The sequence below is a fragment of the Pomacea canaliculata genome, linkage group LG9 (assembly GCF_003073045.1).
Source record: "Pomacea canaliculata isolate SZHN2017 linkage group LG9, ASM307304v1, whole genome shotgun sequence".
NCBI classification, from domain to species: Eukaryota; Metazoa; Mollusca; class Gastropoda; order Architaenioglossa; family Ampullariidae; genus Pomacea; species Pomacea canaliculata.
The window spans coordinates 23,124,593-23,148,408 of record NC_037598.1 but is presented as its reverse complement, the minus strand read 5'-3'; the positions used below and the strand labels follow the sequence as shown (position 1 = coordinate 23,148,408).

At 42.0% G+C, this 23,816-nt stretch overlaps 2 protein-coding genes across 3 annotated transcripts in view; both read left to right on the top strand.

The window, feature by feature from the left end:
- The first annotated feature begins 312 nt into the window (after window positions 1–312).
- Window positions 313–15,883, top strand: LOC112571471 (limulus clotting factor C-like). The gene is made up of 17 exons (XM_025250454.1): window positions 313–553; window positions 5,351–5,531; window positions 6,583–6,740; window positions 7,139–7,204; window positions 7,371–7,505; window positions 8,162–8,332; window positions 8,571–8,762; window positions 8,942–9,131; window positions 9,351–9,452; window positions 9,873–9,976; window positions 10,367–10,427; window positions 11,118–11,311; window positions 11,875–12,059; window positions 12,263–12,334; window positions 12,776–13,055; window positions 13,349–13,456; window positions 13,856–15,883. The coding sequence occupies exons 1-17, from the start codon at window positions 523–525 to the stop codon at window positions 14,053–14,055; spliced, it is 2,430 nt and encodes an 809-aa protein (XP_025106239.1). The 5' UTR covers window positions 313–522; the 3' UTR covers window positions 14,056–15,883.
- A 6,399-nt stretch (window positions 15,884–22,282) lies between these two features.
- The window catches only part of LOC112572255 (protein Wnt-16-like), a 59,947-nt gene continuing 58,413 nt past the window's right edge, over window positions 22,283–23,816 (top strand). The window contains exon 1 of one of the 2 annotated variants that reach the window (XM_025251837.1): window positions 22,283–23,759. In XM_025251837.1, coding sequence (XP_025107622.1) covers window positions 23,659–23,759 — 101 coding nt within the window. In that variant the 5' untranslated portion in view covers window positions 22,283–23,658. The remainder of the gene's footprint in view (window positions 23,760–23,816) is intronic. The other variant, XM_025251836.1, reaches the window with a different exon arrangement.

Here is a 23,816-nt window from a genome sequence, read left to right as displayed (position 1 = left end):
AAGATAAACGGACTGATTATATTATATGTAGTCAATAAAGACTTTGTTTCAAGTTTCGGGTCTACGTATTTGCACGAACTAAAATAAATACACATGCCCATATGGTATTCGAAACATGCAATTCGGTTGACATGGTTCTCAAGGTATACAAATGCAGTTGAAGAACACTAGTATATGACGAATAAAGATACAGCTATCTATAATAGATCTATGCAATGTGTAAGAGGTAAATTATTTGAAGAAGGGAATTATTGTTAATCACAATCTGTATCGTAATTTCAGGGTTGAAGGGAGACCACTTCATCGTCACAAGACAACCGGAGCAGACGACAACAAACTTTTTTTTTCCCCACCTAGCGATCCTGTTTCCCAGAAGCTGAGAGCGACGTGGGGGAAAAACCCTCGTCCGAAATTATCACATCTGACAGCACTTCATGGAGCAGGGCACAGTGTGAGGCACCAGACCTAGTCAGCCTGCGCCTTTCTTTTCCACCAAGGGGATGTCAGAGCCCGCGCAAAAACATGGCCACCACCAAGCGCGCTGTTATGTTGGGTAAGTTGCCAGCGTCTAATATGGCTAGAGCCTGATTCCTTGTCTAGTAGCCCATTGTAGGTGTATTTACCTTAGTATTTGATGTAACGAACGATGTAGTAAGACGGGTGGATGCCGAACTGTCTTGGCGTTGATAGAAATTCAAAAGGAATTATAGCTTCTGTTTCATGGTAATTATGGATATTAAGACTTTGCTATAGAAATTCTTCTCGGTTTATCATGCGGGCGTTTCTGTAGTCAGCCGACCAAGTGTCCGGTGTGTCAAACATACGTGTGTGCGTCTGCGTGTCAGTGCGTGCTGGCGGGGTGGATGGATGGTAGAGGGTACGAGAACGACCTGCACGTGAAAGCGCGCTGGTAAGGTCGTGCAATCCTTGTTGGCTGATTACCTGCCAGCCACTTGCCAGCTGTTAAAGGCAGCATTTTATTAACACACACACAAAGAAAGTCTTGTTTAAAAACGTGAGTTAGTCTGGTATCGAATGGGGCTGGAGGGGTGTGTGAAATCGGCTGAACTGGGTTCTTTGTCGTTATCATTACCTTCCTCCATCTCCCTCTCCGTCTTGTATCTTTCTTTTTATTTCTGCACCCGTTCGCCCTAATTACACTACGTATGTGCTCGATCGCACGCACGCATTCAGACACGCACCCTTACACACTTTACCCGCACTTAGAGAATATTTAGTTCTCTCATTATATCATATATCCCATCACGGTGATGGTTGTTGTTCCCTGCCAAATCCGTTTTTCTTCTTTCGCCAACTCTCTTAGGAAAAAGGCCCATTATCGCACTTCCAAAAACTGGCTCATTTGGAGAATCGCATTCTGTATGTTCTGGCTAACACACCGCCTGAGTTCCTGCTGAAGTCAATGAAGGATATTTTCAGACGATTGCAAAAACTGATAGCGCTTGTGCCTTTGTAGAATTTTAACACTGCAGACAAGTGTTACTTCTCTTCTGTTCACTTTAAAACTTGTTCCACTATAATAGATAAATAATTGATAAAGTTATCAAAAAATTTCACTAGGGAGTTTCTTTCCACTTCCTCCGAATTTGTATGAGGTTCGGGAAATAATCTGAATTGGCCGTGCCAAGGCAACCGCGAGTGGGTCTCGAAATTCAATAAATGTAGGAGACTTTTCCGTAACAAAATAAATTTGTATTTAGTGATGATGATGATGATGATGATGATGATGATGATGATGATGATGATGATGATGATACTGTAATAATAATAACGTACATTTTGAGGGACAATCAAGGAACGTCCATTTCGGGATAGACAGGACACAGACGAGTACATGACCCACCCTTTTGTCTGCCTGTATGCCGGTGATTCGGAGGACAGTGCAAAAATGTTAGCACGCTGTGGCGAAACAGCTACTTGATCAAATATAACAGGCTTACTTTTTTTTAAGCTGATAATGTTGTATGGCTCACGAATGATGTTAGAAATATCCAAATGGCGCTTGGTAGAAAAAAAGTTCCCTACCCCTATATAAATAGATTTTAAAAATTTATGTACATTCCGTTCATCTGTTTATCGTCGATGACTATCATTCGAGTAGTATCTATTTGTTGTGCTGTTGAATTGTTTTAAGTGCAACTCATGCTAGCATGTAAATCTAGACTGGGGTTAGTAATGAATATATTACCTGAGATAATATAACGCGCCCACACACGTCAACATACAGGTGCGCCGGTCAGAGTTGTCCGCCTGCGTACCAACCCATTGGGATAACTATTGGCACAAAGGGTCTATTGGACCGATTAGCTAACGGGGCGCACTGCCTACCACCCCTGATGTTTGACACAGTGAACCGTTTCCGGCCTGCGTTCAGCGACGTAGTTGGGGGAGCTGGTGGAAAGTGTGGAGGGTGGGGTAAATCACCTTTCGCATCCTGTTCCCACGATTGCTTAACAATTTTGAATGCAGTTGCTTGCAACACAGGGTCAGATGTCAATAATACTTTTTTTTATTGTAGAAGGCGTTTAAAGGGCTTAATTTTGATGTTGTCCACCAGCACACCAGCTTATTGGGAGAAGAAAAAAAAAAAACCTACTGCCGCGTTTGCGATTGTTATGGAGGGCTGTTTCAGACCGATTGACTAACGGGACCCCCTGCATACCACGGTGTATAGTTCCGGCCTGCGTTCAGGGACATAGCTGAGGGAGGTGACAGTAAGGGTGGAGGATAAGGTGATTACCTTTCATATCCTGTTCCACCGCTTAACAATTGTGAGTGAAGTTGCTTACAAAAACAGGTCACATGTCAATAACAGGGTGTTTTTTCGTATTGTAGAGGCCGTTGAAAGAGGTGTAATGTTTGCAGCTGACTCTGAAACAGACTTTATCTGTCGGTCTGCACGTGCGTAAATATGATGGCGACACTAAAACACAATGATGATGAGAAATGGGAAATGGATAACTAGATGGATATGTGGATTGGTAGCTCTTAAAGTTCTGCGCTATCTCTTAAGTTACTATGCTGATTGCTGAAGTACTGTTTCTGTACTCGTTCTGTGCGTTCGTTCATGCAGTGCACGTACAAACACGTGGGTGAACACTGACAGTGGCTGTCATAAGGTCTGGATGCTCAGGGTGTGGAAATACCAGGGTAACTCATCTAAATCCGTCGTGCTGGAGCAGAATTTTTTTAACAGTGGTAATGCTGAGACAGTGCATTTTCATGTTTCAAAACAACTGGCGACACAGGGTTTATTTGATGTTCCCCTTTCTAGGGCAGTACCTTTTTGCGGTCTGTATCTAGATCGATGCCACCCATAAATTTGTTGTAGGCAACGACAATTTCTGGACAAGGCACAACAGATCTGTTGTTCATCCACTTCACACAGGTAATATCATTTGCTGACAACATGAAGCTTTCTGCATGTTTCATATCACTGTCTTTCATAAAAAAAATTTGGCATGGTTTTCTTATCACCACACATAGTTTCGCACAGGCATAGTTACTTTTCCTGTGACTTTATTTGAAGCAATGATGAATTGAATAAGATATAAATGTAAACCTCACAACACCAATGCTCAAGTGGTTTAGTTAGCATAACTACCACTTCCTTTCCTAGTCCATATTCAGTTTAAGTTTTCTTCCCTTTGAACAAGTAGAATTGATACAAGTAACTGGTCTTCGAATCACGCATGTACCACATCTTAAATTCCTATTTTATTGGGTTTTTAATTTATCGCTTCATTGTGTTGTAGCCATTGAATTTTGTCAAGTGTTCATGAACTGATTGTTGTTTGCTTGGGTTTCGTAAATTTTGAAAGCATCGACTGAAGGGATCTGTTCTCAGAAGCATCTCTTCGTAGTTTCCAGAGTGTAAGGTATTACTTAAAACTATTTTAAAGCAATTCTGAGGCATCACATTAGCAACATATGACACCTGGTGATCAGGTTCAGTGGACTAATAGTCCTTCAAGGATGGAACCACATGATATTCTATTACAAAATTCATTCTCAAGAATGCACGGATTTCTAGCGCATCTGTTTGGAAAGGAATTTTATTCTTCTACATGTACTTTGCTCATCAACAAGAGTTATCAAGCCAGAAAAATCACAGGATTTTTGAAATATCTCAAATGCTTTGGGTTCTTCATTTCGGTCATTGTTGCATCTATTTCTAAAACACGAAGGATAAAGGCGCAGCATAAAAGTTGGGTTTCTTATGGCCCATAGGAACATAAATGTCCCACAGCAAAAGATCAAAGAACTTTCAAAAACCAGCACAAAAATTTGTTTTGTAAAACAAAAAACAACAACAACAAAAACCCACAAATTTTACTTTTGCGGGTGGTCTTCAAATTGAAAATTCCTCTCAATCTGACAATGAAGCATATATATGTATACTAATACATGTATACTAATGCATATATATATATAAACCAGCCTTATTTATATAAAGTCAGAGACATACTAAATGGTTGCATACAAATTTGGCTGCTCTAAAGTATGGCACAAATATGTTCCTTGGTCCTCAAAGGGTTAATGCTCATACAGGACCAAAAAGGTGTGCCTCATGGCGCCTTTATCTTGTAGGATGCAGGGAGTGGTGGGGCCTGCGTTGCAGCAGCCGTGTTTAGTTCTGAACCAGATGCCGGTGATTTAGCTGTACGAGAAGCAAAGGACGCTTGCAGCAAACATCTGGACAACAAATATACTGCGCTTCAAGATTTCTCACACAGCACTATGTTTATTTTATTTTATTTTTTTTTATCATCATAGGAAAAGCGTCAAACGATATTTGAGATAACTTGTTAGATCATCGTCATTTCAACTGGGGAATCCGAGAATACAACGTACATGCCTTAAGGGCAGCTGACTTCCCTCAATCTTTGAAATGGTTTCTTACTTCGTGCTGAGGCAGCTTGCTTGAGATTTAAGAAACGTAGTTTCTGATTGATTTTTTTAATTAGCATTGTGCAATCTCCAGTATAAATGGTGGAATCAGCGTAGACTTGTTCACAGCGTTTTCATTGATTCATTCTTCTTTCCGAATGCAAAATCAAAGAAGTGCGCATGCGAAGTACGGCTGAGTTTGAAACCGAGACTTATTAAGTGCCCATGATGAAGATGACTTCATCGAAACTGGCTATATATTAATATTTACTTTACAAAAGTTTGTATAATATCTCTACCCCCAACGCCATGAATACCTTTTTCGTTGTTTCGTTCATCGTCACCACCACAACCTGTATCATGCTACTATTTGCTATGTTGTTTATTGTGTAATCTATTTTCTCCAAACTTATAATTATAAAACTCGTTTATGTTGCAGGAGTTGTGCTTGTCGGCCTTTTGAATTCGGTTGGGACAAGTAACAGTTCCTTTGTCTTAAGAAAACGACGCACGGATGCAGATGTCATGCTTGACCAACTCGGAAGTAAACTTTGCCCCCAAGAAAACGTTGTTTGTCACTGTGGGACGGACATGGCGACTTCTGTGGTCCAGGCACGACAGTAGGTCTCCAGGCCATCAAAGTCATTTTTTTGATAGCTGACTTTAGTCGTACCGGTTTTTTTAATACACATCGATCCGCTTCAACTCATTTTATATTATTTGTTTCCCCGAGCTTAAATTCTAATTTCCTGTTTCAAACGAGGATTATTTCCCTATAGTTTAAAGGGTCACAGTTCTGTCTGTATGTTTTGAAAAAGAAGTCAGGACCTCATTTCTTGCTATGGCACAAAAACAGGCTTGCTGACCTGGCAAAGCCTTGTTAGGTATCTCATTTGACGACAGAGGTCAGAATTATGGTCAGTCCACATTTTTTTTTGTTTGTTTGTTTGTTGACAAAGAGATCTGAATAAAATAATGGGCGCGCAATTTTCCACTAACTTGCAAACAAATTTAAATTTAATTTCGTATTTGACATGGGTTAGCTTTTGAAATCAACAACAAGCTGCAGACCTTTACCAACCGATGCCTACGCCATATTCTGGGAATAAGATGGCCTGAAAAGATCTCCAACAGCAGCCTGTGGAAAAGAACCAACCAGAATGCCACTAGCTAAGACATGAAAAAGCCCAAATGGAGCTGGATAGGACACCCTGCGCAAACCAGCTGACACCATTGCCAGGCAGGCACTTGACTGGAACCCTCAGGGGAAAGAGGAGAGTTGGGAGACCGAAGCAGACTTGGAAAAGAACAGTAGAGAGCGAGGCAAAGGACATTGGAACCACATGGGCCCTACTGAAGGGGGCTGCCCTATACCGGGTCCGCTGGCGAGGTGGTGTTGCGGCCCCATGCTCCTCAAAGGAGCAACAAGGAATAAACTAACCTAAACTAACTTTCGAAAGAGTAAATAGCGGATTATCTATCTGTTCTGGCAGTTGTTTGTTGGTTTTTACTTTCTGTCGCTCAGTCTGTCTTTCTTTTCTTTTGTAGAAAATATTAAGACATTAGCAAGTGCACTTTTTTCGAATGTATGTATTACGTAACAATTATAAATTGGATAGATGAGTCGTCGTCGTCATTATAATCATCAACTTTGTGTTATTATTCGCGTAGGTGTCGCGTATACACACAATGGGGAGCTACATGTGAGCCTTGTCCCAAGCAGCAAGTCTGCAAGAGGCTTAAAGACTGCCTGAGATGTCAGGCCAACAACCCGGCCGGCATTTGCGCCGAGTGCCACCCAGGCCGCTATGGAAACAACTGCCAGGACGGTCAGTCTTGTGACAAGCTAGGCGGGTCGGGGAGGAGTTCGAGGAGCTAAAGAGGAAACCAGAAAACCTCTGTTAACTTTCTTTGTCATCCCTTCGATCCTCTGCTATTATTTGTCGCTTTTCTCTTTTTTTTTTTTTTTTTTTTTTTGTCTCTTCTCCCGAGGTGTGCGTGTGTGTGTGTGTGTGTGTGAGAGAGAATATGTGTGTACGTGTGTTTTACATCGCTTTTCCACTCTCTATCTTTGACATTGTTCTCGTTTATTTCAGCTGGAAGTTGTGTGGTGCCTGTCGGGTTTTATTTATTATTTACTGTTTGCTTGACGACTATAGTGTATATACTGGTCAGCAAAATCAAATAACCCTCCATACTATGTTTCGTCTACCTTTCCTTGTTCCAGAACTTCCGTGCCGTCTCCCGGAAATTAAACCACCGATGAACATTGCAATAATAAGCAGGAAACGGCGTAAGTTTGGCATCCAATGCCCCATTTTGTTCTGCAGACTTGGTATTTTTATATTTGCTTTTGTTGTCGGATGGTGTGTGTGTGTTCTGTAACTTTTGCTTATTTTAAACCCCCTTTCCTCTAACGTGAGTCGTCTTGGGAGTATCGCACAGTCACTTTACTGCAGGCGCCAAGAGCAAGCACCCGGACAAGGTGACGTTTAAAGCACAGTTCTCTTGCCAAGATGGCGCCACGCTCAACGGCACTCGGGTCAGCAGGTGTCTGCCCAACGGCCAGTGGAACAAACCCTTCCCAACATGCGGTATGTTTGTGAGTCTCACTCTCTCCTTGTTTCTTCCTGTTGTCCCGTCTCCATCTGTGTGATGTGTGTCTGTCAGACCAGCGTACCCAAAATTCCTCATCCCAGCTGCTAATCGGCCTGGTGTCTGGAACAACACAAATAGCTATCACTGTTTTAGTTTTCAAGCTATTTCGACAAATTGCATTATTAATATTTGTAAATTACTTTATGTAAATATTTAAATTTAATTAAATTTTCAACCGAAGACTGGAATATTAATATCTACTTAGAATTTCCTCTTGTGACAGACATCTAGTGACACAACACACATCTGTGTTTTTAAAGAGTAACTACAGATTTTCTCAAGGAAAAAAGAATCTTAATTAATCCTTTGATAGTTAAAATCCATAGGTTTTACCCATGTGACCGTCAGGGGTCTATATCCGTATCTGCTACGAAAAATCAGTGTTTGTTCTTTCTTGTTCGTCTTTCTCTGTATTGTATTTGATTTTGCTTGCCCGTCCCTCTTTGTTCGTGCTTGTGTGTGCGTATCGAAAAAAGTGAACTCTACCTACTTACCAACATACCCATTTACCCATCTCCCCCCGCACCATTCTTTTTTTCTGTTCACTCCTTCCCTTGCTTACCTGCTTGCTCACCGACTAAGTGGTTCACAGAGCTGTGTGCGATGGAGCCTCGCCACATTGAGGGAGCAAGGGTCAAAGAGCACACCCCAGGCTACGTGGTGTACGAGTGTGACTTGGGTTTCATGGCTGAGAAAGGCAAACCATCCCAAGCAATCCTGCGGTGTAACAATGGGGAATGGATTGGAGACATCATCGAATGCAGTAAGTGTCTGAAGTGTCTTTGAACAGGTGCAATGTTTAGTCACCATAGCAACACAGTGGTGTGTAAGTAAATACTGCATGTTGAAAGTTGTTTGAAACTGGTCACAACACTGGTCAGATTTGAAAGAGTGTGAAGAGTAAGGGAGATAGCAAGACAAAACGAAATTTATAATACGATAATCAGAGATGGAGGATAAAGGAGAGGTAAAAGATGCTACTTGAATGTTGTGACTTATAGTTCCAAGAGCCAGGTGCCTTGAGGTGCCGATCTTTCACGGTGCCAGGCAGGTGGAGGCGCACTCTCAAGTAAGCGGCAGTTATTTTGAAGACGACCGGCTGGTGTTTCAATGTGAGCAGCCATCTTCTACGCCACGCAGCTTTATCTTCACCTGTAAAAACGGCCGGTGGCAGGGAGAGACTCCCACCTGTGGTTAGTAGACATTCATTTGCATGCGTGTGAGTTGTGTCAAAGTGTGTGTGTGTGTGTGCGTGTGTTTCTGTAAGTGCGTACATTTTTGCTTTGACTACCAATATCCATCAGTCCATGCATGTATTTAAGAACCTTCTCTGAACATTGGGGCTAACGGGATACAAACTACTTTGTGACAGAAATGGCTGGCTGTGCGAGGTTTGAGCTGGAGGACGCTAATGTAAGCTTAGAGAACTCTGATGGCGAGTGGAACACTGCGCCCGTCGGCGCCACTGTGCAGATTCACTGTGGTGGTGGACGCCTGCCACACCCGTCCTCCGGGCTGGTAACGTGCACACAAAATGGCCGCTGGGAGCCCCCAGCCCCACAGTGAGTTGCTTACAGTTTGGACTAAGTATTTGACTTGTTTTGGTTTATGTCCCACGGACAAATGCGTCCATGTGTACCAGCTTGTACATTCTCATCATAGTGGACACTTAATGGCAGCTATCAGTTTTACAGCTGATAACACTGTCATACACCATGCTAGAATGAATTGTCCTCCACATTTTGTATTATAATATTGTAAGATGAACTGTGTATGTACAGGTGTATTAGTCTGCACGGTTCTTGTCAAAATCGCTGCCGGCTTACCAAATCAGAGGATGTTGAAATCACTCCAGACTGGAGTGAGATTCTGCCCGGGCAAACGTATGTAAAATTTACCTTTTTCTTTCGGTCATTAGCTATGAGACTGGGGGAGGTAGATCAGATGTGAACATGGCTGTGTCGTTATCTGCATCAGACCTTTGAAAATGTTTAGCATAAATTATATTACATCTTTAACAAGCCGTTACAGGGAGAAAGGTGTTGTTATACTTTTGCATGAGACGCGTGTCCTCCTCTTCATTCGTTTTTTTGTTCTTTTTTTTTTCTTATTTGACAAAAATGACATGACTATAAGCGCGAGCTGTGTTTATCATGTGGCTATTCTGTTCAAGGGAAGTAATCGACCTTTCATGTGGTTGTTGAGGAAGAAGTGCTCTTGGTTATTGTTGTTATTGTTATTAAAGTTGCTCAGGGATGACTTGTCAGGGGGAAATACTCTTGATCAGTGGTATGGCTGCACAGGGTGAAGTATACCTGCAAGGAAGGATCTTTTCGCCAGGGGCCAGAAGAGCGGATCTGTCTGTGCAATGGAACTTTGACAGGCACAGAAACCTCCTGTTCAAGAAGTAAGAGGAAACCTTTTTTTTCAGAAATCGGTTGGTCAGTCTAGCTGTTAGTCTGTTGGCCTGACTGCTTGTGTTTCATGTGTTGTGTGAGAGAGAAGATGCATGCGTGCATGTGATTGTCTGTGCGTGTCTGTTCCTAGGTGGGTTCTGGTGACTGCACGTTGTTGGAGGGAAGGTAGACACAACATTTTCTTGTGCTTATACCTGTGTTACATGTACATCATCCCATTTATGATTAGAGAGTTCTTTTCAGCTTACATGGTGTATCACTTTCTTACAACGAGTTTACAATTTTAAAACTTTCTATCAGAAAGTTATTTCAATCTTTTCTTTCGTTAAAGTTTTGTATTTTCCTGGTTAAGTAAGACGTCCTTATTGTTAACATTTCAGTAAGAACTTGCAACATCACCCACATAAGAGAGCCTTTAAAATTCTGCAGAGGCCTGCATTGGTAAGTAATATGTATGTCACTAAGTTTTGCATTCCAATAACAGCCTTGCCACTAGAATCACCAATAGTATTACCACTTCTTGTCGCGTGTGAAAAAAAATGGATAACGGTAACTGTAGAAATCAACAATAATATATTGTCAGTACAGTTGGTAAAAAAAACCCACCACCGTCAACAACAAATAATAATAATAGAGCGTTTTTACTGCGTTTTAAAACACCGAGTAAACAATAACAATAATTTCTATGATACAAAACATATTCAGCCACTGAGTTTCTTGTCAAATAGTACACAGGAAATGAAAGTTAAAGAGTGACATTAAGTGTAAAAAGTATGCATTTAACTAGTAAGATACTGCGTGCAACTGAATTGCGTTAATACATAATGGTAAGAAAATAAGTATAACTTATTAAGCATAATATTTTTAATTAAATTTTTTTGTAAACGAAGTTGTTTTTAGTGAACGTTTGACTATTGTCTTAAAAAATGTGGTATGGAAGAGGCCTAGAAGGTCTAGAAGCACACTGATATAATTTGTTAACATCATAGACCATTTCTTTTCTTAACACAATTCGTCACTATTTGTCTTAATATCGACTTCCACACAAATCTTGGCTTCAGGTGAGTCATTACTGGAAATTGCCCATAAAAGAACTTCGATTGAAGTGTCTGATTCTTTTGTACCCCGAAGCTCTAGCAAGTCGAAGAACGGGTGCAAGCAGGAAACGTACATCCCAACCTATGAGATACCCGAGGGCCTGGTGCTGGACCAGACAGTCATCGAGTTTTACTGTGAAGACGAGGAGAGGTACGAGCTGAAGGAGTCGTTCCGAGCCCAGTGTTTGCCAGACAAAGGGCCGATACAGGTGCCTTCATGTCGCCCCAGTGAGTGCAGTCACCAAACCTTTCACATTTATTTTTGATCCCTAAAAAGGCTTTCTTTGTCAGTACTGACCATCAGAGGCTGGGGTGGAATAAGTACGTCTTTCTTTTTTGAAATTAGGTATTTTTATGAGGTTTCAAAAGAACCAAACGCTTTGTGTACGCTGAAGGAAATAGCTCCAAGGATGTTGAAACCTCGTAGGACTATACACTACACATCCGCGGAAGCAGACTGTCTTTTCTTAATGTTAACCGATCTACAGGCTGCAGTGACGGATTTTTTCATCTCCTTATTCTTCATTTTCTTTCATCATGTCCTTATTGATTCATTTCTTTTCTTCTTATTTTAAAACTTATTTTTACTTTTTCTTTTCCTTGCACTTTGTTGTTCATTTGTCTTTCTTTTTTGGTTTTTTTTTTTTCGTTTTTCTTGCTTCATCTTTCTTTGTTAATTTGTTTATTTTTTTTATACAATACGATTAAGTGCGACCCGGCAGTTCAGTTTAATTATCACAAAAGAGCAATGTCTAATCACAAAGCTAAGGGTACGATTGACTGTGTCTCAGGGTGCGGTCAGCGCTTTCCAGACAAAAAGCCTCGCGTGCAGGGTGGACACAGTACCAAGGTAAACGAGTGGCCGTGGCAAGCGGCCATCCAAGAGGGAGACAGAACCGTTTGTGGTGCTGCGCTGGTGTCGGATAAGTGGGTCATCACCGCTGCACACTGCGTGACTGAGGTCAACAGCACCACGGTAAGATGTGTGTGCGCGCGCAAGCGTGTGTACGTGCTTGCGTGCATTAGGATGTATGTCTGTGTGTGTATGTGTGTGTGTGTGTGTGGGGGGGGGAGTCACAGGATAGTACTAGTTGACAAGAAAGGAAGGAAAAGAGAAAGTTTTTGCCCGGGCGATATCTGCGTTGGTCACACCATGATTTACACTTGCTTTTCACGCAGCCCAAGTCACCGCGTGCTGTGAGAGTGGTTTACGGTGCTACAAAAATGGACGAGTTCCGACAAAATGCACAGGTATATCTGTATACTGTGTGAAAATATTAGTTAATATATTTTTTCTGTACTTCACGCTTATTTTATGTACGGTAAAACGATGTCAACACTATTGAAAACTTTACAGAGGTTATTTTCCTAAAGGTCCTACTTAATTAAAAACATCATCAAATCTGTGACCATGTTTGGCAAATGTTTACACGGCAGTATTAAACTTTGCATAACATTTGTCACAAAATTGACAGCAAGTAGCAGATTGAGGCTTTAAACAGCAATTCTGTTTCCGTTTGATTTATTAGTGTGCCGATAAATGTAAGGTCGCCCACCTTGTAAACTTATTAGATTTTTGCGTGAGGCAATGAAGTGAAACCGCGATCTGTCGTTAGACATTGCACTTATTGCCTGATGCGACCTGCATGACCTGTAAGAACATGAGATGGACTGAAAGTCGTCTTCTTGCAGGTCATTCAGAAGATCCACGTCCACGACGACTACAATCCACGTGACTACACACACGACCTCGCTCTGCTGGAGCTCAGCGCCGTCGCCCTTATGTCCAAGCGGGTGGGGCTGGTGTGCCTCCCCACTTCAACCGAATGCACCCAGAAGCGTTTTTCTTCTGGCACACGGGGAATAGTGACCGGGTGGGGCAGGATGGGAGAGGGACTATTCCCTGAACTTCAAGAACTGAACATGACTGTCATTGAAGGCGAACCGTGCCGAGATTATTTCATCCAACAGGGTGAGCTTCTGTTAAGGTGCCCACCCTTAATGATGAGGAGGGTGGGTGGACATCGTTATACAAATGGAAAGATAAGATAATACTTTATTTATAGCAGAGGACTATTCGGGGCAGCTCGATATAACAGCGCAGAAGGATGTGGTGAAACAATAAATGGGTGGATTCGGCGGATGTGCGGATCGAGTAGTTGTAGGCTGTGGGTAAATGATTCTTAGATAGATGCTGGCAACTGAAATAACCAGAAATTTTCATCAGATTCATCTGTGACAATAATTATTCCGGATGTTTTGCAGGTTATACAATGGCAGACAGACTCAGTCAAGACACCTTCTGCTCTATTAGTGATGACAGTACACAGAATGCAGTGGAAGGCGATTCGGGTAGCCCGTTTGTCGTTCAAGGTACACCCTGTTCTGTTCACTTTTTTCTCACTGTGTTGTGTGCTGATAAGGCGGTTGTCTCTCTACCTCTTTGCCTTGTTCACTTGGCTTGCCTACATACTACTGCTCCTTGTCTTAATTATTTCTTTAGAGTGTGTGCTTGCATACAGATTGTGTGCATGTGTATGTGTGTGCGCGCGCGCGATCATGGCTGTAAAATATTTAATATAACCCTTTATTGAACTTCAATATCATATCCCTGTCGTCTGTGTGTAAACCTAACAACCATACCTGCTTCATGCAGTGAAAAATACTCGTGTGAAATACTGATGTTATCCTTTCACGACTGTTCAGTAGGTACGCATTCAACGCATGCACGTATACACATGTAAACCTAACAGTAATGTCTACTACCCGCAGTGGAGAACACCTGGGTCCTGGAGGGTCTGGTCAGCTTCGGCCACTCGGATGAATTCGACACGAACCCCAAGGAGACCACCAAAAGCAGGGCCTGCAACTCCGACAAGTGCTACACAGGCTTCACGCGAGTCAGCAGTTACCTCCCTTGGATCTACGACAAGCTCGGCATCATCGCCGACGCGGACCGGTGTGTGCATTGAGGGTGACGGGAGGAGGTCTGGTGTGAGGAGAAGGGGTAGGAAAGGGGCACACGATATCATCCTACCCGCTGTTGCTGATGTTTCACTCTTTTCTCTCTTATTAACATTTAGGCGAAAGATGAGCTTCAGAGGACGGTGGACTTTCCGAAAATTCGCTTAATGCTTAATAATAGTCAGAGTTTGACACCTTTCGTTCCGTCGATTCGCTGAAGTATTTGTTCATAAGTTTTACCACTGATTCCTAATGTGTCTTTATTCGTATCCAGGGGCTTGATGTATGAAACAGAACAGAAGCCGAAGTCCAGGACTTTACAAAACGGACCGTTCTGTAAGATTTATAACAAACGACACTATTTTCTTTCTGTTGCCGATGTTGTAATAATAATAATAATAATAATAATAATAATAATAATAATAATAATAATAACATATAGCATAGATCCCCATTTTAAGGTAGGAAATATGGACTGCACAAAGACAAAATACTGAAATTTAGAAATACAGACCTAAAAAGGAGGCATACATAGACCAAAGCATATCAACAAAGACACACGGAGAGAACTATCTAACATAAAAGTGCGAGATCCCGCAGTCAAAACGAGATGGGGAAAGGTTGGTTTGAGCACTGGGCTGGAAGTTGTTTTGAATAAATTTTTAAGCGGGCAACACAATGAAGAGCAGAGTACAAGGGCTATCAAGTCCTGCCAGCAAGAAAACAGTGCACATCGAGCAAGCACTTTCAAATTTTATTTTAGGGTGAGCTTTGCGAGCTTGCATTGGGTTATTGGAACTGCTTGCATCTTGTGCAAAATTTTAATCCCGCCTTATGTGTACTGAACAACAACTGACACTTTCTGAAAAGTACATCACAGCGGAAGACTCACTGGCAGAGAACGAGGAGTGGCCAACAATTACAAGCTGATTGTTTACGTCCGGTAGCATTTTTTACTTGTTATTTTCACACTATTTTCACCTCCTAGTTGGCGATAACGAGAAGAAACTGACCCACGGCAGTTCGTAGAAACCTCCAGTCGGGACATCCCCTCCGTTTACTAAACGGTTAAAAAAAATCCTTTAAAATTTATTCAGTTTAAAAACGCATCAGTAGGGAGCCGCCTGTATTTTAACAATAAATGTACCTGCCAAAATGTCGAAGATATCTTATTGTCAAGCAAAGACAATCGTGATTTTTTATTTTTAATTTGAGAATACCGTTAAAGTTTAGGCTGTGTTAGAAACTTTGTTCAGTTTTGCCATGTGTCTGCATGTGTGTGTGCGCGTGCGAGAGAGAGAGAGAGAGGGGAGGGGGCCGAGTGGTATGTTATCAACATCTCACAAAAAAAATTAAAAATTAAAATCAAAAATAATTTTCTATGGATGAGGAACGTTGAAAGAGAACCTGTATACAGTCATTGCTGTTTTTGTTTTGTTTTTTTAATTTTACTCTTGATACAGTAACTTAGTGCTTACCTTTACTTGTTTCATAAACGACTCGATACCCGAGAACTGATTATTAGTATCGTAACTTGTATTAAAATGTTTTAGACTGTGAAAATCACATGTTTTTCTGCCTACCCGAGTGCTTTTTCCTTCTTTTTATGTAATTCTTTTGGAATCCTTTAGATTGTTTTGATATTTAATACCTGATTACAATTTGTACTTATTATTTTTTGTCAAATGTCATTACGCTCCTAGTGACAATGTATGGGTCATCTTGTGGAAAAGGATTTCGTAAGCACATTAGAAAGAAGAAGAACAGGGTATTGACATTGTTGAACGAAATCCTCTTTTAGGTGGTGTTAAAATAAAGACCCAATCTAAATGAGAATTTTTTGGATGTATTACTTACCTATTCGTATGCATAATGGTGGAAGACGTGAGCGCTACCTTTGTATACATAAAATAAAATCATAATATATTTGCATAACGCTCATACCATTAGTGTTATGCTCTGAGCGCTGAATGAGCAAACTTTAGCCACCAAAGGTTTTCGTGCTAATTCTGGAAACGGACCGGAGACAAGCATCTGCAGTAGTAAAATACAAAACAAACATCTGTATTAATTCCTTTCAGGAAATTAATTCATTCATTACTATGGAGATGCCTGTTGGAAATGCAGTGTTTGGGGGTCATAGAAGTAAGAAGGAAAAGAAGCTGAAGCAGACTGTAGTTTTTATTTATATTGTATCTTATATATGTGACACTCTTTAGCCAGTGTCCGTCGTGCGAACATTAACGAACATAGTCACATATTCGCATAATCACATATTCTAAAGGCCAGGGTAGCAACAAGTTAGGCTTAAATGATAGACACTGATATTCGTGTTCAAAATGCATCTTTTGGGGCGGTACAACTACTCTACCCAGCGTGACCGCTCTTTCACCCGCATAAGTCTGGTTTTTAAGAATGATTGCATTTGGGATTTGGAGATTGTGTGTTTCAAACCAGAGAACTGGAGCAAACTAAAAAATACTGGCGCGACGAAAGATGAGGTTACAAATCAAGAGTAAATGTGGCAAATATTTGCTCGATATGACAGTTGTAGCGAGTTATGTGTGTGCAAAATATAAGAATGTTCTTGAAAAAAAAAAAAAAACCAAGCGCATGTCCTTCTGCGAAGTTTGCGTGGAATTTAGTTGAAATGGAAGCAGAACTTTTAAACTCCTCGCACACAAACGAAGCCAGTGCTCGGTACCACCCTGATTTCTCAAATACACAAGCAAGACCTCTCTTTACATTGCAACTTTGGCTTTCCGCAAATTGCCAGCTGCCCGTGGCTTCTCCAAGACCAGAAACTACAATGTAGGGTCCCGCTGGCCAGTTGGCTAAACCGCATCCAGTCCTCCATTTTTTTTTTCCAACTAGACTGAGGAAATCACTTTTATAAATTTACATTTGCCTGCATACTAAGCCATTGTTGACCCATCAATATCAAAATACAAAATATTGGGATAAACAAAAGACACAATTTCCAGCAATCTAAACCCAATTACTTTTACTAGAAACAGTCAATATTATGTGTCATCGTCTTTGAGCCAACCACATGTCATATTTCGACCAATACATGTACAGACATAGACTCCCTTCCCCCTCACACACACGCACAATATCACCTATATATATACAGTATGCTTTGTAATTTAAACTCCTTCGCAAGAATGTAAAGATTATAACGGATAACTATGGAATGGCATTCACCTGAACTTAAAGCAACATAAATGAAGTTTAGAAATGTTCCTGGGTAACAGAGTGTGCACGAGAAGAAGGAAGCGGAAGTGTAATAAATTTAAATATACTACTTCAAGAAGCGAACACACACATATATATATTATAAAATATTCCATTGACTACATTCAATCCCGCAATTCCACTCACAGACAGAGTACAAATATTTTACAAGCAGAGGCCTATGGTGGTCGACAAGGTGCATGACTTCCGAAAGTACTTTGCACCGATCGTTGTTCCACAGTCAAGACTCCGGCAGGGAAAACGTCGTGAAGGATGCAGCCAGCAGGCCGGCCAATTAAAGCCACTGAGCCGTGAAATTGTTTTTTGTTTCGCTTGTGACATCGCGAGCGGCAGGATTTCTGACGATCCAAGTCATCGACAAACGCGGCGTCGCAGTTCGATTGTCGCTGCATCAGGCAAGGACCGCATCTGGTCGGGGTCATCGTAACGCTCTCAGTCTTTACGACTTCCGGAAATGATGGCGGCCGTCTGCTCGACCATCGACGACGTCGGCCATGTTTAGCGGGTCGTTAACTGCGCAACAGGCAGCGTCTGAATGCGCGAGAAGTGGACGTGCATGTCCGTTTGCCTGCTTGATTGTTTTCGCAAATTTTTAAAAACTTTCTTTGTCTTCTTTGATCGGACATAGGGAAGGAAAGATGGAGATGTAAATACATAAATACACTGATAGACGACAGTCCAGTCAAATCGAGAAGAAATACCTCAAAGAAAGAGAGAAGGAAAGAAAGCGACGCGGACATGGATTGGGGAGGTGGATTCAGGAAAGCAGACACTTGAGGAACAGACGAAGAGATGGATGTATTCAAGCATGCGCACGCGCGAGAGGAAGGGAGGGGGAGAGACAGTAAAAGAGAAAAGGGGAGAGTGGGTGACTTTAAGAGAGAGAGAGGGAGGGAAGAGTTAAACTAAGAAATTTTCATTTACCGGCTTTTACACCAGTGTTTGTGGATGCTCTAAAGACAACCCACCAAACGGTGGAGTCGGGGTGGGGATTGTGGAAGTGAAGTCGTCTAGAGTCAGGCAGCAGCATATTTGGCACACACACACAAACACACCGACTCTCTCTCTCTCTCTCACACACACACACACACATCGACTCACACACACACACACAGACTCACGCACACACAATCAGCGCCGAACCCGCCAAGCACATAAAGGTGCGACATGAACCCTTTTTTCCTGCCTGATGTGTTTTGCGTGTACACATATTTATTGCAGCATACTCCCCGCATACTTGTCTGACGACACTAACACTCCTTCATCATTCACTCAAGGTTTTACCCCTTGGCTTTGATGTTTGTTGCCTGGCGAAACGTGGAGGCTTGAGAGGCGATGAAAGAGCTTGCCGCCTCGCTTGCCTTATGTCCCTTGTCTGCCTGCAGAAGCTTCTGGAGCTTGCGCCCTTTCCTCTTCCTCCTTCGCTTCCCCTTCCTTTCATTTTTGGGCGCACCGTATACTTCAATACAGCTCAAAGCAATTAGTTCCCCTTTGTAAGCTCTTTTTCTTCCAGGGCAGCATTTCTTTGTATCGAGTGCGCATGATCGTTACGTCACTTTACGCACAGGAAGTGCTACACTTGGATTCAAGCACTTGTTCTAACTTGGTCCTTGTCCAGCTGCCTCACATATACAACATATCTGAGGCGGTGTTATAGAATAAACAACATGTTACACAAGGCTAATCACAGTCTTGTTTACAAAATATTCAGGGTGAGCCTTGCTGGAGAGAAGATGGAGCTTGTAGTGTTGATTACTTTTGTAGTTTACTGTATAAATTGGTCTTGGTCTGTCAAAACGAACACTCAAAGGTGGCTTGCCTAATGAAATATGCAGTTTAGTTTAAAAAGATATCAACATTATGGGTTTATTGTTTTAATACCTAAATGTGAATGTGTAGGCGGTATCTAATCTTCAACATCTGCTTGTGTTATTTGCGATAAAACTTTTAAATTTTAAATCTTTTTCATTTCATCAGCGAAATAAAATCAGCCTGTTTCGAATAAAGATGCGAGTAAAACAAAACAAAACAAAACAAAAACAACAACAACAACAACAACAACAACAACAAAAGATTCTTGTATTGTGAAGAACTATTTTTTAAGTGAGAGTTACCAGTGGCATTCTGGAGCTAATGAGATGATGATTATATGCTGTTTTTGATGCACAAAGAGGTATTTGAATACACAGGGTTGTCCATGGGACATATTTTTCTATCCCGTCCCATCCCGTCCCATGGCAATTTATGCCTGTCCCATCCCGTCCCATCCCACGGGACGTTTCCCATGGGATTCCCATGGTATTAACAATCCTATGGACAACACTGAAAACCACTTTTCGGCTTTTGTTCTATAATTCCTGCTACTTCACATACAATAGATGATTCAGAGGAAAGATTTAAATCCTTGATGAATGAAATAACAGTAAATTTATTTTGCAATATCAAGTATCGACTACCATGGGAAATACAAGTGTGTGCTGTCCCGTCCCATCCCATCCCATGGGACGTTTCCCATGGGATTCCCATGGGATTCCCATTCCTATGGACAACACTGTGAATACACGGACATCTAACATAGTAAACACAAGCTAGAAATATAAACATAATGCTGATATTTTCATATTAAAAAACCTGTAGCTTTATTATTACAGACATTAACCATTAATGAACAGGAAGAACAAACTGACATCAGTACAAAATCCCGACGAAAAGAAAAACAAAAGTGTAAATCTCAAACATGAGAAAAGAAAGTTTTAATCGCAGTTGTGTGATCCACACTGCCTTGGTTACTCATAAATGTATGTTCAGCAACTTCCTTAACGAAGTGTGCAACGGTTAAACCAAGAATCTTTGAGCAAAAGATTTTAAATGTTGCATGGACGAAGTGGATGTAAAATGTCCGCGCCGTTAGGCTGTTGACTAATGTTACATGCAGGATGTTGATTAAACAATTAAACAGATATGCATACGAATACAAATGCGAATAAGAAGAAGAAGAAGCAGAAGAAGAAGAAGAAGAACAACAACAACAACAACAACAACAACAACAACAACAACAACAGGGTTGATATAATGTTTGGATGGTGGTGGTGCGAACCTTCAGCAAGGCGGGTCCCCAGGTAGGGATGTGAGATCCTCCCGCTCATCCCGCGTCCCTCCCTCAAGCAGAATGTAAACAACACAAGGAGGGGGAGTGAGCTGCACCATAAATTCTATTTCCTTTCATTCTGCTGTTAATATTACCAGGTCTGCGCCTCTGAAGGCCGTCTGGCGTGAGGAATTCCAGCAATAAACAGCGCGGGCTCAACAGTAGTCAGTTGGCGACTCTAGAACAAAAGAAATACTTCTCGTCCCAACCTAGAGGGCGTTATTTAAGCCCACAGCTGTGTGCTTCTGCAGTTCTGTTTGCCTCCTTTTGAGCTCGTGGCTGAAGACCTCGGCGAAAGAAGAAAACGTGGACTCAATGGGTGCTTTAGCAACGGCAGAGTGTTTTCCGTTGGGAGGGGATGGGTGAGGGAGAGGTATGTGTGTGAGGGGGGGACTACAAATCTGAGCACATATCTGTGTGTAGGTGGTGGTGGTGGTGGTGGTGGTGGTGGTGGTGGTGTAAGTGTGTGCATGGACGTGTACGTGCAGTCACGCACGCATGTGCCAGTGTGTTCTATCTCTTTGATCAGAGAGGCAGGAAGTTGCAAGAAGTACAGTTCAAGGGGGAATGGGAGAAACCAGGGTTCTGCGAGTCTTTCCGTGTAAGCGGTTGCTTAAAAATGATTCACGATGGGACTTAATGGAGATGTCACCACAGTCGAGCGCCTATAATCCTCCCTTCCCTCAATCCACCCTCAAAGTGCATCCCGTTACAAATGTTTTCATTAATGGCCCCGTAAATCAACTTACAAGACAAAAGCAATTATGGATCGGGATTTGTTCAATGAAGGGAGGCGAGAAAGTACTGAGGCCAGACATGGTGGACTGGCTGTCACGTGTGACCATGGTGCCACAAGAGTGACTTTGGTGCCAGGGAGCAACGTTGAGGACGTAAACGAGGCTGCCAGGCTCTAACGAGGGAATGTTTTGCCGCCAGAAGACACAATGGCGTCCCCCCGGGTACAAGTGGAAGCCTGCAGGACTCAGAAACCTGAAAAACAGGTGAGAATCTTCAATATCAGGATCGACGATAATTGTAGAACAGGTTGCAAGGCATATCGCATTCTTACATCTGGTATGTCTCCAAGCAAAGCAATTTATTCGCAGAGAGAAATTAACAGCGAATTTTAATTCAGACTATTACCTTTCGTCTGGGTTCTACTTTTTTTTTTTTGTCTTTCCTCTCAAAGCAGACACAGACGATGACAAGGCTACATGAAGTTCACCACTTTTCTGTCAGTCGTCGCAAGAACTGACTCTGACTAACAGAGTTAACAATATCCTTTCTTTCTTCCTTCCTTTCCATCTAAAACTCTTTTTATCTCTCTCAATTATTTCAGTCAGTTGTCGTTCAAAGCACAAAATCACGCTCGCCGTTTAGTTAAAAGTGATCTCTCACAATTCAGATTATCAAATGAAAATTGTGAAATTTCAATATTTGCTGGTATTTTTCAGTCGGCGAAAAGAAATGAGCTTTGTCTAATTTATCAGCTGTGGAGTCATTAATTTCGACTGAAAATCAAACTCTGACAAATACACCGACAAAGCGAATCTGTGGTAGCTATTATCTGTCTAATTGTGATTTATCAGAAATATTTTACAAATAAGTAATATCAGCTCATAGTCCTTGAACTTTCTAGAATCTGCATTTCTGAAACGAAAAACAGATTTTTACATGTTTCTTCTTTTTTGAATTTTTTTTTTTAGGATTTTCCTATTACCATTTCCTGGACAAATAATAACAAATATTTTTAGGTAAGACTGTTACATCTATTTCTTTTTTTTTTTTTTTTTTTTTTTTTTTTTAGAAAACTCCACTCCAGTTTGGCTGTTAGGCTGTCGGTTAAACAGTCTACAAATGCTGCGGAACAAGAAAACACTTTTCGTGAAACCCACAAAGACCGTAGTTACGGAAATCACGTGAAGTGTGAATGCTTTAAACCGCCACACTTCACGAATATGTAAGTCTGGCAGATACAACAGCTTACAATTGTTGCCTCTTGCAGCCTCTTTGGCTCTACCATTATCCCCACACATCTTCTCTTTATCACTGGCAAACTTTCGCGAGAATACTTGTGAAAACGACTTTTTTTATACTCAACAAACATTTTTACATCGCACGCAAACCTGAAGATCTTTTTTTCTATTTTCTATTTTCTCCCAGTCCTTTCTTCCTTTTCACTGAGTGATTTTGCAGTTCTTCTGACAACAGGAAAAACTGCGAGAAATGTCAAATAGAGATGAGACGCACCTTATGTTTCCAGGCACCTGTTTCATCGCAAATGTTGAGGGAAACTACCAGATGTACAATATTCATCCCTCCTCCACTCTAACCCTCCCTTTCTGCCAATCAAATGTCAGTTTGACAACACTAAATGTGGATAATTGAAGCAAAATGTAATGAAGTAGTTTATGTAACTGCTCCACTCAGATCACCCGCCAATCCACCACCACCCGACTCCCACTCCCATTTATCTCTCGTCGTTCATCGCGTAGGAGAAGGGAATGCCCCCAACAACAGCAACGTGACTGCTGCCAGCCAATGAGAAGGCGGCACAAGTCATCGCGCCCTGCTGCGACCAATGGGACCGCTCGTGGGGCGATGAAGAAAAAAAAAGAAGAATAGGATCCGTTTCGCGACCCGTGCGCCCGCCGGGCAGTTCGCATCCCCGCCACGCGCCGCCGCGCGACAGAGTTTTTCTGGCAGGTTGTGTGTTGTACGAACCCTCGCCAACAGCTTTCGCCGAGTGTGTCGACATCGTCTCGTCAAGGCTTCTCTCTCTCCCTCCTTCTACACTTTCGTCGTCAGCTGCGATCCTCTCTCACATGCGAGCAATACCTCTCCAGCCCGGCACGGCTGCTCTAAAAAGAAAAAAAGAAAAATGAAAGAGAACACCTAGGTCAAGGAATGGACGGACGTACGCGCTGACGACCCAAACATGCACGCACGCAAGCACAAACACAGGGAACCCTGTACGTGATGATGTGAAAAAAGTCCCGTGCGGGGATTTGATCAGGAAATAAACACGCAGAGAGAGGGGGGAGAGAGAGAGAAAAAGAAAGAAAGAAAGAAAAGCTTGGAGTGGTGTTTCCATCAAGGTTCGGCAGAGTTTGTCTGCTTGGCGTGGAGTGTATGGCAGAGTCCTGGTGGGGATTACCTGCGCAGAAGCACTATTGTTGCTGCTACCATGTTTTCTTGAGAAAAGATGGAATGTCATCGTTGGATTGGGGCGAGACAGTGGATTATTATATTTCTTCTCCTCGCCGTCTCTCTCAGCCGACTAGCACCTGTTTGTGCGACGTGGATGTAAGTGGATCTGCTTTCTTTTCTGTGATTTAAATGTAAATTCCTTTTGCGTTTTTC